General features: G+C 51.0%; 1 protein-coding gene across 1 annotated transcript; it reads right to left on the bottom strand.

Moving 5' to 3' along the window:
- Positions 1-261: 261 nt before the first annotated feature.
- On the bottom strand, positions 262-10583 carry PGLYRP2 (peptidoglycan recognition protein 2). Its single transcript, XM_085534380.1, has 5 exons — positions 10363-10583; positions 4813-5637; positions 2847-3057; positions 1585-1879; positions 262-520 (listed from the first exon to the last, which is right to left on the bottom strand). The coding sequence occupies exons 1-5, from the start codon at positions 10418-10420 to the stop codon at positions 518-520; spliced, it is 1392 nt and encodes a 463-aa protein (XP_085390506.1). The 5' UTR covers positions 10421-10583; the 3' UTR covers positions 262-517.
- Positions 10584-15536: the final 4953 nt, after the last annotated feature.

Below are 15536 nucleotides of genomic sequence, written 5' to 3' on the forward strand. Positions count from 1 at the left end.
TGAACATCATTAGGTTCCAGAGTGAACATCATTAGGTTTCAGAGTGAACAGGATCAGACGGGGGTCACAGCACAGGGCAAATCTGGCTTAAGGGCTGGGGGGTGGGGGTGGACACGGAGCAGGTTGACCCCCCCTCTGGGTGTGATTGGGGTCACAGCACAGTGTGTATCTGGATTAAGGGCCGTCATTAGGTTCCAGAGTGAACATCATTAGGTTTCAGAGTGAACATCATTAGGCTTCAGAGTGAACAGGAATCAGGGGTGATTCTATGGGGACCAGGGTTTATTTGGTCTGACATCCATTGGGTCCTGGTCCATATGGTCTGGTTTCCATTGGGTTCTGGTCCATATGGTCTGGGATCCATTGGGTTCTGGTTCATACGGTCCAGGATCCATTGGGTTCTGGTCCATATGGTCTGGGATCCATTGGGTTCTGGTCCATATGGTCTGGGATCCATTGGGTTCTGGTCCATCCAACCTTTGCAGCCCCCACAGACCCACAGCCATGGGTCCAATCCTCACTATGGAGAAGAGAAGGAGCCATGGTCACCCCCAAACATCCCCCACAACCCGGACCCACAACCCTCCATCTGCAGAGTGGGCCGGACCCACAACCTTCCATCTCCACAGTGGGCCGGACCCACAGCCCGCCATGGGCCGGACCCACAACCCTCCATCTCCACAGTGGGTCAGACCCACAACTGTCCACCTCCAGAGTGGGCCAGACCCACAATCCTACATCTCCACATTGGGCCGGACCCACAACCCTCCATGGGCCGGACCCACAACCCTCCACCTCCAGAGTGGGCCGGACCCACAACCCTGCATGGGCTGGACCCACAACCCTCCATCCCCACAGTGGGCCGGACCCACAACCTTCCATCCCCACAGTGGGCCGGACCCACAACCTTCCATCCCCACATTGGGCCAGACCCACAACCCTCCATCCCCACAGTGGGCCGGACCCACAACCCTCCAGCTCCAGAGTGGGCCGGACCCACAACTCTCCATGGGCCGGACCCACAACCCTCCATCCCCACAGTGGGCCGGACCCACAACCGTCCATGGGCCGGACCCACAACCTTCCATCTGCAGAGTGGGCCGGACCCACAACCCTGCATGGGCTGGACCCACAACCCTCCATCCCCACAGTGGGCCGGACCCACAACCTTCCATCCCCACATTGGGCCAGACCCACAACCCTCCATCCCCACAGTGGGCCGGACCCACAACCCTCCAGCTCCAGAGTGGGCCGGACCCACAACCCTCTATGGGCCGGACCCACAACCCTCCATCCCCACATTGGGCCAGACCCACAGCCCTCCATCTCCACAGTGGGCCGGACCCACAACCCTCCAGCTCCAGAGTGGGCCAGACCCACAACCCTCCATGGGCCGGACCCACAACCCTCCATGGGCCGGACCCACAACCTTCCATCTGCAGAGTGGGCCGGACCCACAACCCTCCATGGGCCAGACCCACAACCCTCCATGGGCCGGACCCACAACCTTCCATGGGCTGGACCCACAACCCTCCATCCCCACATTGGGCCAGACCCACAACCCATCAAGGACCCACTGCCCACCTTAAAGCCGTGCCAGCTTTGGATCTCTTGGAACAGCGCGTCCCCGGGGCAGCTGGTGTTCCCCATTTGCCGGTGGCCGTGCAGGGTGTAGTTGTGGTGGAGCCAACCCGCTCTCACGGCACACGGGATGAGGGCGTCGCGCACCAACGAGATGGCGTCGGGATCCGGCAAGATGGCGGAGAAGTTGCCCACGTATCCGACACCGTAACCCTGCGTGTTGTGGCCTCTGGTGTGGGCACCCACCCAGCGCCAACCGCGGCCTTGGTACAGGTAGCCGTCAGAGCCCACCACGAAGCTGGGAGCAACCAGAGATGGTCAACTCAGCATTGGTCAACCTGGTCAACCCAAAGTTGGTCAACCTGGTCAACCCTACGTTGGTCAACCCAATGTTGGTCAACCCAATGTTGGTCAACCTGGTCAACCCTACGTTGGTCAACCCAATGTTGGTCAACCCAGTGTCGGTCAACCTGGTCAACCCAACGTGGTCAACCCAGAGTTCGTCAACCCAATGTTGGTCAATCCAATGTTGGTCAACCCAATGTTGGTCAACCCAATGTTCGTCAACCCAGAGTTCATCAACCCAGTGTTGGTCAACCCGATGTTGGTCAACCCAATGTTGGTCAACCCAATGTTGGCCAACCTGGTCAACCCAACGTTGGTCAACCAAATGTTGGTCAACCAGCGTTGGTCAACACAGCGTTGGTCAACCCAGAGTTGGTCAACCCAGAGTTCATCAACCCAATTTTGGTCAACCCAATGTTGGTCAACCCAGTGTTGGCCAACCCGACATTGGTCAACCCGACATTGTTCAACCCAGAGTTGGTCAACCCAATGTCAGTCAACCTGGTCAACCCAACGTTGGTCAACCCAGTGTTCATCAAACCAATGTTGGTCAACCCAATGTTGATCAATCCAGTGTTTGTCAACCCAATGTTGGTCAACCCAGCATTGGTCAACTCAATGTTGGTCAACCCAATGTTGGTCAACCTGGTCAACCCAGTGTTGGTCAACCCAGCGTTGGTCAACCCAGCATTGGTCAACCCAACGTTGGTCAACCCAGTGTTGGTCAACCCAACGTTGGTCAACCCAGTGTTGGTCAACCCAACGTTGGTCAACCCAGTGTTGGTCAACCTGACGTTGGTCAACCCAACGTTGGTCAACCCAGTGTTGGTCAGTTCCGTGTTGACCAACCCTTGGTCATCCTTCTATGCCCCTCCAAGACACACGTGGATGCGATGGGGTCCCCGTGACCCCAGCCTCACCTGTAGCCGATGTCATCCCACCCCCGGGTGTCCTGGTGGAAGAGCTGCATGGAGCGCATGTCGCGGGCGCAGGTGGAGAAGGAGCGGCAGGGGGCGCTGGGCACAAAGGTGTGGTGAATGTAGATGGAACCCAAAGGTGGGGACAAGGCTTTGGGGGTGCCCCGGTAGGGACGAGCGCCCCACATGCACCGGGGGATGATGGCTGGGCACCCTGTGAGGGAAGGCAGGGGGTAGTTGTGGGGATGTGGGTCTTGGGAAGGTGGAGCCTTGTTATGGGGTCGATGATGAGTCCAACTGGGGTCACCTCATCCAGGGGACGTGGAGGACCTGCCCTTGGCTGCCATGGCTTTGTTCAGTGCCCAGGGACCCCCCAACATCCTATCCCATTCCCACATCCCATCTCACCACCCACCCCAGCTCCATCCCAACCCCCATCCCAACCCCCATCCCAACCCCCACCCCAGCCTCATCCCAACCCCCATCCCAACCCCCATCCCACCCCCATCCCATCCCTCATCCCATCCCCCATCCCATCCCCCATCCCAACCCCCATCCCATCCCCCATCCCATCCCCCATCCCAACCCCCATCCCATCCCCCATCCCATCCCCCATCCCAACACCCATCACATTCCCACCTCTTATCCCACCCCCCATCCCAGCATCCCTCCCACCACCATTTCCAGCCCCCACCACCGACCCCAGCCCCCATCCCACCATCCATCCCAACACTCACCCCATCACCATCCCAGCACCATTCTCACACCCCATACCAACAACTATCTCAACCCCCATCCCAATTCCCACCTCTTATCCCACCCCCCATCCCACCACCACTCCCACCACCATTTCCAGCACCCACCACCCATCCCAGCCCCCCTCCCACCATCCATCCCTGCCCCCCTCCCACCATCCATCCCAACACTCACCCCATCACCATCCCAGCACCATCCCATCCCATCCCTGATCCCAACACCCACCCCAGTCCCCATCCCAATTCCCACCTCTTATCTCACCACCATTTCCAGCACCCACCACCCATCCCAGCCCCATCCCATCGCAGCACTCATCTCATTACCATCCCAGCACCATTCCCACATCCCATCCCAGACCCCATCCCAACATCCATCCCTGCTCCCATCCCATCCCATTCCATTCCATCCCACCCCTGCTCCCATCCCATCCCATCCCATCCCATCCCATCCCATCCCATCCCATCCCATCCCATCCCATCCCATCCCATCCCATCCCATCCGTCCCGTCCCGTCCCGTCCCGTCCCATCCATCCCATCCCATCCCATCCCATCCCATCCCATCCCATCCCATCCCATCCCATCCCATCCCATCCCATCCATCCCATCCATCTTCATCTCCATCCCCATCCCATCCCATCCCATCCCATCCCATCCCATCCCATCCCATCCCATCCCATCCCATCCCATCCCATCCCATCCCATCCCATCCATCTTCATCTCCATCCCCATCCCATCCCATCCATCCCATCCCATCCCATCCCATCCCATCCCATCCCATCCCATCCCATCCCATCCCATCCCATCCCATCCCATCCCATCCCATCCATCTTCATCTCCATCCCCATCCCATCCCATCCCATCCCATCCCATCCCATCCCATCCCATCCATCTTCATCTCCATCCCCATCCCATCCCATCCCATCCCATCCCATCCCATCCATCCCATCCCATCCATCCCATCTCCATCCCATCCCATCCCATCCCATCCATCCCATCCCATCCATCCCACCCCATCCCATCCCATCCCATCCCATCCCATCCCATCCCATCCCATCCCATCCCATCCCATCCCATCCCATCCATCCCATCCCATCCCATCCCATCCCATCCCATCCCATCCCATCCCATCCCATCCATCCCGTCCCATCCCACCCCATCCCCCATCACCATCCCACCCCACCCTCCCCCCATCCCCCCTTTGCCCCCCACTCACCCACATACAGCTCCATGAACTCCTGTGCCGCCCTATGAGCGATATCCGCCTCCTCTTCCTCCCCCAGCCCCTCCAGGAGCCCCCGTGTGTGGGGCAGCCCCCTTAGTACCCTCAGCACCCCCCCCACCTCCTCCTCCAACCTCTCCATTGCCACCAATGACCCGAAATCCTGACGCCGACGGCTGCTATGGGGTGACCCCCTTGCGATCCCATTATCCACCCCATAATAAGTCCGGAATAGGATGGAGAGCGGGATGGGGTCTTGAGCCAAGCGGGTGCCCAACAAGACCCCATCCATCGCCCCATTGATGACAGCGTCGGGGATGGGTGATGGGGGTCCCATAAAGGTGAAGTTTTGGGGGTTGTCCACGTCATCCCAACACCCATCGGGTCCCAACGGCGCCGTCCCATTAACGTGGGCCATAAGGAAGGACGTCCCCAAAGCTTCGGTGATGGTGACGGCGTAGAGAGGATCGAGATCATTGTAGGGTCCATCTATGGGGCTGTCCGTGGGGCCGGGCCGCCCCATCGCCCTCTTCAGCCCCACTTCGATGCCGGCGAATAGAGGCGCCAACGCGACGGTGGATCCGTCGGGCACCAACACGTTCCCATGGGCTGCACTTGTGGGGTGGAGGAGGTGAGAGAGCGGCACCCAGAGCTCAGGGATGGGGGTCGGGATGGGAGGGGGGTCCCCGAGCAGCGTGTGACATATGGGGGTCCCGCAGCCCCCCAGGGATCGGATCAACGATGGGACGTTCACGACGTCATCGGCCTCCAGGGACTGAAGGATGGGGATCAAGGAGGAGACGTGACGGGGGAGCAGGGCTGTAAGGAGACATGGGGGGCACATTAATGGTGGGGGCACCCCATTAAATATGGGAGCACCCCATTGAATATGGGGGCACCCCATTAAATATGGGGGCACCCCATTGAATATGGGGGCACCCCATTGAATATGGGAGCACCCCATTGAGGATGGGAGCACCCCATTGAATATGGGAGCACCCCATTGAGGATGGGAGCACCCCAATAAATATGGGGGCACCCCATTGAATATGGGAGCACCTCATTGAGGATGGGAGCACCCCATTGAAGGTGGGAGCACTCCATTGAATATAGGAGCACCCATTGAACATGGGAGCACCCCATAGAGGATGGGAGCACCCCATTGAATATGGGAGCACCCCATTGAATGTGGGGGCACCCCATTGAATATGGGAGCACCCCATTGAGGATGGGAGCACCCCATTGAACATGGGAGCACCCCATTGAATATAGGAGCACTCCATTGAACATGGGAGCACCCCATAGAGGATGGGAGCACCCCATTGAAGATGGGAGCACCCCATAGAGGATGGGAGCACCCCATTGAATGTGGGAGCACCCCATAGAGGATGGGAGCACCCCATTGAATGTGGGAGCACCCCATTGAGGATGGGAGAACCCCATTGAATGTGGGAGCACCCCATAGAGGATGGGAGCACCCCATTGAAGGTGGGAGCACCCCATTAAATATGGGGGCACCCCATTGAAGGTGGGAGCACCCCATTAAAAGTGGGAGCACCCCATTGAACATGGGAGCACCCCATTGAGGATGGGAGAACCCCATTGATGATGGGAGCACCCCATTGAGGATGAGAGCACCCCATTGAATATAGGAGCACCCCATTGAACATGGGAGCACCCCATAGAGGATGGGAGCACCCCATTGAACATGTGAGCACCCCATTGAACATGGGAGCACCCCATTGAATGTGGGAGCACCCCATAGAGGATGGGAGCACCCCATTGAATATGGGAGCACCCCATTGAGGATGGGAGCACCCCATTGAATGTGGGAGCACCCCATTGAATGTGGGAGCACCCCATTGGGGATGAAGACGGTCTTAAACTGGGGGGGGATGCAGCCAAGGAATGGGGGGATGTGGCTGTAAAGGGAGGAGGGATGGATGCACATAGAGATGGGAATGAGCACCCAAAAGAGAGGAGAATGACCCCAAAATGGGATGGGGGGGATGGGGGGGAAGGAGCTGAACCCCAAGGTTGGGGATGTGACCAACAGGGGGCGACGGAGACTAAGGAAATAAGGGGAGTGCAGCCAAACAATGGGGAAATGGACCCAAAAATGGAGAGGATGAATCTAATAATTAAAGGGGGGGGACAAAAAAATGGGGAAATGGGCCCAAAACTGAAGGGAGGGAAATGAGGAAGGTGGAACATACCCCAAAAAAGGGCAAATTTACCCCAAACTGGGTTGAAATGGATCCAAAAGTTGAAGTTACCAGCAAAATAAGGGGGCACGGATCAATTTGGGCCCAGATTTGGGCCCAAATCTGCCTGAATTGGGTCAAAAGGGCCACCCGTGTTGTTGACATGCGTTAACATGTGTTGCCATGTGTTGCCATAAGGTGCCATATGTTGCCATGTTTTAGCATGTAATGTTGTATGTTGCCATAAGGTGCCATATGTTGCCATATGTTGCCATGTGTTGCCATGTGTTGCCATCTGGTGCCATATGTTGCCATATGTTGCCATGTCTTAGCATGTAATGTTGTATGTTGCCATGTGTTACCATGTGTTGCCATATGTTGCCATATCTTAGCATGTAATGCCATGTGTTGCCATATGTCACCATGTCTTAGCATGTAATGTTGTATGTTGCTATATGTTGCCATATCTTAACATGTAATGCTGTGTGTTACCATCTGGTGCCATATATTGCCATATGTTGCCATATGTTGTCATGTCTTAGCATGTAATGTTGTATGTTGCCATATGTTGCCATATGTTGTCATGTCTTAGCATGTAATGTTGTATGTTCCCATATGTTGCCATATGTTGCCATATCTTAGCATGTAATGTTGTATGTTGCCATATGTTGCCATGTGTTGCCATGTCTTAGCATGTAATGCTGTGTGTTGCCATGTAATGCCATATGTTGCCGTATCTTAGCATGTAATGCTGTATGTTGCCATATGTTGCCATATCTTAACATGTAATGCTGTGTGTTACCATCTGGTGCCATATATTGCCATATGTTGCCGCATCTTGCCATGTCTTAGCATGTAATGTTGTATGTTGCCATATGTTGCCGTATGTTGCCATATCTTAGCATGTAATGTTTAATGTTGCCATATGTTGCCATATGTTGCCATATCTTAGCATGTAATGTTGTATGTTGCCATATGTTGCCATATGTTGCCATATCTTAGCATGTAATGTTGTATGTTGCCATATGTTGCCATATGTTGCCATATGTTGCCATGTCTTAGTATGTAATGTTGTATGTTGCCATATGTTGCCATATGTTGCCATGTCTTAGCATGTAATGTTGTATGTTGCCATATGTTGTCATATGTTGCCATGTGTTCCCATATGTTGCCATGTGTTGCCATATGTTGCCATGTCTTAGCATGTAATGTTGTATGTTGCCATGTGTTGCCATGTGCTGCCATGTATTATCATGAGGCACCATATGTTGCCATGTAGAGCCACATGTTCCCATGTCTTAGCATGTAATGCTGCGTGTTACCATATGTTGCCATCTGTTGCCATATGTTGCCATGTCTTAGCATGTAATGTTGTATGTTGCCATATGTTGCCATATGCTGCCATATGTTGCCATATCTTAGCATGTAATGTTGTATGTTCCCATATGTTGCCATGTGTTGCCATATCTTAGCATGTAATGCTGTGTGTTGCCATGTAATGCCATATGTTGCCATATGTTGCCATATCTTAGCATGTAATGTTGTATATTGCCATATGTTGCCATGTCTTAGCATATAATGCCATGTGTTGCCATATGTTGCCATATGTTGCCGTATCTTAGCATGTAATGTTGTATGTTGCCATATGTTGTCATATGGTCCCATGTGGTGCCACGCATTGCAATGTACAGCCAAATGTTGCCATGTGTTGCCATATCTTGCCATGTCTTAGCATGTAATGCCGTGTGTTGCCATGTAATGTTGTATGTTGCCATATGTTGTCATGTTGCCATATCTTAGCATGTAATGCCGTGTGTTGCCATGTACTGCCATATGTTGCCATATGTTGCCATATGTTGCCATATCTTAGCATGCAATGTTGTATGTTGCCATATGTTGCCACATCTTGCCATGTCTTAGCATGTAATGTTGTATGTTGCCATATGTTGCCATATGTTGCCATGTCTTAGCATGTAATGCTGTGTGTTGCCATATGTTGTCATATGTTGCCATGTCTTAGCATGTAATGTTGTATGTTGCCATATGTTGCCATATGTTGCCATAACTTAGCATGTAATGTTTTATATTGCCATATGTTGCCATATGTTGCCATATCTTAGCATGTAATGTTGTATGTTGCCATATGTTGCCATAACTTAGCATGTAATGTCGTGTGTTGCCATGTGTTGCCATATGTTGCCATATCTTAGCATGTAATGTTGTATGTTGCCATATGTTGCCATATGTTGCCATATGTTGCCATATCTTAGCATGTAATGTTGTATGTTGCCATATGTTGCCATATGTTGCCATATGTTGCCATATCTTAGCATGTAATGCCATGTGTTGCCATATGTCACCATGTCATAGCATGTAATGTTGTATGTTGCTATATGTTGCCATATGTTGCCATAACTTAGCATGTAATGTTGTATGTTGCCATATGTTTCCATATCTTAACATGTAATGCTGTGTGTTACCATCTGGTGCCATATATTGCCATATGTTGCCATATGTTGCCATGTCTTAGCATGTAATGTTGTATGTTGCCATATGTTGCCATATGTTGCCATGTCTTAGCATGTAATGTTGTATGTTGCCATATGTTGCCGTATGTTGCCATATCTTAGCATGTAATGTTGTATGTTGCCATATGTTGCCATATGTTGCCATGTCTTAGTATGTAATGTTGTATGTTGCCATATGTTGCCATATGTTGCCATATCTTAGCATGTAATGTTGTATGTTGCCATATGTTGCCATATCTTAACATGTAATGCTGTGTGTTACCATCTGGTGCCATATATTGCCATATGTTGCCATATGTTGCCATGTCTTAGCATGTAATGTTGTATGTTGCCATATGTTGCCATATGTTGCCATATCTTAGCATGTAATGCCGTGTGTTGCCATGTAATGCCATATGTTGCCATATCTTAGCATGTAATGTTGTATGTTGCCATATGTTGCCATATGTTGCCATACCTTAGCATGTAATGCCATGTGTTGCCATGTGTTGCCATAAGGTGCCATCTGGTGCCATGTCTTAGCAAGTAATGTTGTATGTTGCCATATGTTGCCATATCTTAGCATGTAATGTTGTATGTTGCCATATGTTTCCATATCTTAACATGTAATGCTGTGTGTTACCATCTGGTGCCATATATTGCCATATGTTGCCATATGTTGCCATGTCTTAGCATGTAATGTTGTATGTTGCCATATGTTGCCATATCTTAGCATGTAATGCCATGTGTTGCCATATGTTGCCATATGTTGCCCTGTTAATGTCCCTCCCATCCCTGCATCGCCCCCTCCCCCCCCCCCCCCCCCCCGTTACCTGCACTGATCCCAGCACTGAGCAGCGCCAGCAGCGGCAGCGTCACGGAGCAGCACATGGTGCAATATGGGCTGCAGGGGCTGCATGCAATGCATGCAATGCATGGTGCCCTATGGAACTATGCACTGCATGGTGACCTATGGGCTGCATGCACTGCATGGTGACCTATGGACTGCATGGTGCAATATGGACACAAGGGGTTGCATGGTGCCCTATGGACTGCAGGGATGGGATGGACTTTGCACCACGGCCTCGTCACGCGTGTCACGTGTGCATTGATTGTGCAAGGGGTGGGAGCAGTGGGAGTGCAGGGGGGTGTAATGGGTGTGTATGTGCACATGCATGTACAGTGTGCATGCAACATGTGTGTGGTGCGTGTGTGCCCATGTGTCACGCGTGTAATGCGTGTCACGTGTGCATTGATTGTGCAAGGGGGGGGAGCATTGGGCGTGCAGGGGGGTGTAATGGGTGTGTATTAATGACTGTGTGCGTGCACATGCGTGTGATGTATGTGCACATGCATGTACAGTGTGCATGTAACATGTGTGTGGTGTGTGTGTGCCCATGTGTCACGCGTGTAATGCGTGTCACGTGTGCATTGATTGTGCAAGGGGGGGGGGTGCAAAGGGTGGGAGCATTGGGCATGCAAAGGGTGTGTAATGGGTGTGTATTGACTGTGTGCATACACACACGTGTGATGTATGTGCACACGTATGTACAGTGTGCGTGCAATGCGTGTGTCACTTGTGCATTGCTTGTGCAAGGGGGGGGTGCAAGGGGTGGGAGCATTGGGGGCACATAATAAGTGTGTATGAACATGGATGATGTATGTATGTGCACATGCATGTACAGTGTGCATGTAACATGTGTGTGGTGTGTGTGCCCATGTGTCACGCGTGTAATGCGTGTCACGTGTGCATTGATTGTGCAAGGGGTGGGAGCAGTGGGCAGGCAGGGGGGTGTAATGGGTGTGTATTAATGACTGTGTGCGTGCACACGCGTGTGATGTATGTGCACACGCATGTACAGTATGCGTGCAACATGTGTGTTGTGCGTGTGCCCATGTGTCATGCGTGTAATGAGTGTCACGTGTGCATTGATTGTGCAAGGGGTGGGAGCATTGGGGGTGCATAATAAGTGTGTATAAACACGTATGGTGTATGTATGTGCACACGCATGTACAGTGTGCATGTAACATGTGTGTGGTGTGTGTGTGCCCATGTGTCACGCGTGTAATGCGCGTCACGTGTGCATTGATTGTGCAAGGGGTGGGAGCATTGGGGGTGCATAATAAGTGTGTATAAACATGGATGGTGTATGTATGTGCACATGCATGTACAATATACATGCAACGTGTGTGGTGCGTGTGCCCATGTGTCACGCGTGTAATGCGTGTCACGTGTGCATTGATTGTGCAAGGGGTGTGAACATTGGGGGCACATAATAAGCGTGTATAAACATGGATGGTGTATGTATGTGCACACGCATGTACAGTGTGCATGCAACATGTGTGTGGTGCGTGTGTGCCCGTGTGCCATGCGTGTAATGCGTGTCACGTGTGCATTGATTGTGCAAGGGGGGGTGCAAGGGGTGGGAGCATTGGGCGTGCAAAGGGGGTGTAATGGGTGTGTATTAATGACTGTGTGCGTACACACGTGTGTGATGTATGTGCACACGCATGTACAGTATGCATGCAATATGTGTGTGGTGCGTGTGTGCCCGTGTGTCACACGTGTAATGCGTGTCACGTGTGCATTGATTGTGCAAGGGGGGGGTGCAAGGGGTGGGAGCATTGGGCGTGCAGGGGGGGTGTAATGGGTGTGTATTGACTGTGTGCGTACACACGCGTGTGATGTATGTGCACACGTGTGTACAGTGTGTGTGCGATGCGTGTGTCACTTGTGCGTTGCTTGTGCAAGGGGGAGGAGCACGGGGGTGTGAGCATTGGGGGTGCATAATAAGTGTGTATGAACATGGATGGTGTATGTATGTGCACACGCATGTACAGTGTGCATGCAACATGTGTGTGGTGTGTGTGTGCCCGTGTGTCGCACGTGTAATGCGTGTCACGTGTGCATTGATTGTGCAAGGGGTGGGAGCATTGGGGGTGCATAATAAGTGTGTATAAACATGGATGGTGTATGTATGTGCACATGCATGTACAATATACATGCAACGTGTGTGGTGCGTGTGCCCATGTGTCACGCGTGTAATGCGTGTCACGTGTGCATTGATTGTGCAAGGGGTGTGAACATTGGGGGCACATAATAAGCGTGTATAAACATGGATGGTGTATGTATGTGCACACGCATGTACAGTGTGCATGCAACATGTGTGTGGTGCGTGTGTGCCCGTGTGCCATGCGTGTAATGCGTGTCACGTGTGCATTGATTGTGCAAGGGGGGGTGCAAGGGGTGGGAGCATTGGGCGTGCAAAGGGGGTGTAATGGGTGTGTATTAATGACTGTGTGCGTACACACGTGTGTGATGTATGTGCACACGCATGTACAGTATGCATGCAATATGTGTGTGGTGCGTGTGTGCCCGTGTGTCACACGTGTAATGCGTGTCACGTGTGCATTGATTGTGCAAGGGGGGGGTGCAAGGGGTGGGAGCATTGGGCGTGCAGGGGGGGTGTAATGGGTGTGTATTGACTGTGTGCGTACACACGCGTGTGATGTATGTGCACACGTGTGTACAGTGTGTGTGCGATGCGTGTGTCACTTGTGCGTTGCTTGTGCAAGGGGGAGGAGCACGGGGGTGTGAGCATTGGGGGTGCATAATAAGTGTGTATGAACATGGATGGTGTATGTATGTGCACACGCATGTACAGTGTGCATGCAACATGTGTGTGGTGTGTGTGTGCCCGTGTGTCGCACGTGTAATGCGTGTCACGTGTGCATTGATTGTGCAAGGGGTGGGAGCAGTGGGGGTGCAGGGGGGTTTAATGGGTGTGTATGTGCACATGCATGTACAGTGTGCATGTAACATGTGTGGTGCGTGTGCCCGTGTGTCACGCGTGTAATGCGTGTCACGTGTGCATTGATTGTGCAAGGGGTGTGAGCATTGGGGGTGCATAATAAGTGTGTATAAACATGGATGGTGTATGTATGTGCACACGCATGTACAGTATGCGTGCAACATGTGTGTGGTGCATGTGCCCGTGTGTCATGCGTGTAAAGCGTGTCACGTGTGCATTGATTGTGCAAGTGGGGTGTTTGCACGGGGGTGGGAGCATTGGGCGTGCAAAGGGTGTGTAATACGTGTGCATTAACGTGTGGTGTATGAGAATACACACGTGTGTGCCCATGTATGTACAGTGTGCGTGCAATGGGGGCGTGTGCACACGAGTGTGGTGCATGTATGTGCCCATGCATGTGGAATGGGTGTGCAACGCGTGTGCAAAAGGTGCCTGTGTGGGTGAAGAGCACGTGTGTGCACACGCGTGTGCAATGGGTGTGCACTGTGTGAGCACATGCGTGTGCAATGGGTGTGCAATGTGTGTGCACATACATGTGCAATGGGTGTGCAATGGGTGGGTAATACATGTGAACATGCGTGTGCTGTGGGTGTGCACATACGTGTATTGGGGTGTTATAGGATCTATTGGGGTGTATTGGGATCTATTGGGATATTATGGGATGTTATAGGATCTATTGGGATATTATGGGATGTTATGGGATGTATTGGGATATTATGGGATGTATTGGGATGTATTGGGATATTATGGGATGTATTGGGGTGTATTGGGATATTATGGGATGTTATAGGATGTATTGGGATGTTATAGGATGTATTGGGATATTATGGGATGTTATAGGATGTATTGGGATGTTAGAGGATGTATTGGGATATTATGGGATGTTATAGGATGTATTGGGATGTTATGGGATGTTATAGGATCTATTGGGATGTATTGGGATGTTATGGGATGTTATAGGATGTATTGGGATGTTATGGGATGTTATAGGATCTATTGGGATGTATTGGGATGTTATGGGATGTTATAGGATGTATTGGGATGTTATAGGATGTATTGGGATGTTATAGGATGTATTGGGATGTATTGGGATATTATGGGATGTATTGGGGTGTATTGGGATATTATGGGATGTTATAGGATGTATTGGGATATTATGGGATGTTATAGGATGTATAGGGCTATTATGGGATGTTGTAGGATCTATTGGGATGTATTGGGATGTTATGGGATGTTATAGGATCTATTGGGATGTTATGGGATGTTATAGGATGTTATAGGATGTATTGGGATGTTATGGGATGTTATAGGATCTATTGGGATGTATAGGGATATTATGGGATGTATTGGGGTGTATTGGGATATTATGGGATGTTATAGGATGTATTGGGATGTTATAGGATATTATGGGATGTTGTAGGATCTATTGGGATGTTATAGGATCTATTGGGATGTATTGGGATATTATAGGATGTATTGGGATGTTATAGTATGTACTGGGATGTATTGGGATATTATGGGATGTTATAGGATGTATTGGGGTGTTATAGGATGTATTGGGTTGTATTGGGATATTATGGGATGTTATAGGATGTTATAGGATGTATTGGGTTGTATTGGGATATTATGGGATGTTATAGGATGTATTGGGTTGTATTGGGATATTATGGGATGTTATAGGATGTTATAGGATGTATTGGGTTGTATTGGGATATTATGGGATGTTATAGGATGTTATAGGATGTATTGGGTTGTATTGGGATATTATGGGATGTTATAGGATGTATTGGGTTGTATTGGGATATTATGGGATGTTATAGGATGTTATAGGATGTATTGGGTTGTATTGGGATATTATGGGATGTTATAGGATGTTATAGGATGTATTGGGATGTATTGGGATATATTGAGATGTTACAGGATGTATTGGGATGTTATAGGATGTATTGGGATATTATGGGATCTATTGGGTTGTATAGGGCTATTATGGGATGTTATAGGATCTATTGGGATGTATTGGGGTGTATTGGGGTGTTATAGGACCTATTGGGATGTATTGGGATATTATGGGATGTTGTAGGATCTATTGGGATGTTATAGGATGTATTGGGATGTATTGGGATATTATGGGATGTATTGGGATGTTATAGTATGTACTGGGATGTATTGGGATATTATGGGATGTTATAGGATGT

The sequence above is a fragment of the Coturnix japonica genome, unplaced genomic scaffold, assembly GCF_054131305.1.
Source record: "Coturnix japonica strain WE unplaced genomic scaffold, WE-NBRP24 Scf081, whole genome shotgun sequence".
Lineage (NCBI taxonomy): Eukaryota > Metazoa > Chordata > Aves > Galliformes > Phasianidae > Coturnix > Coturnix japonica.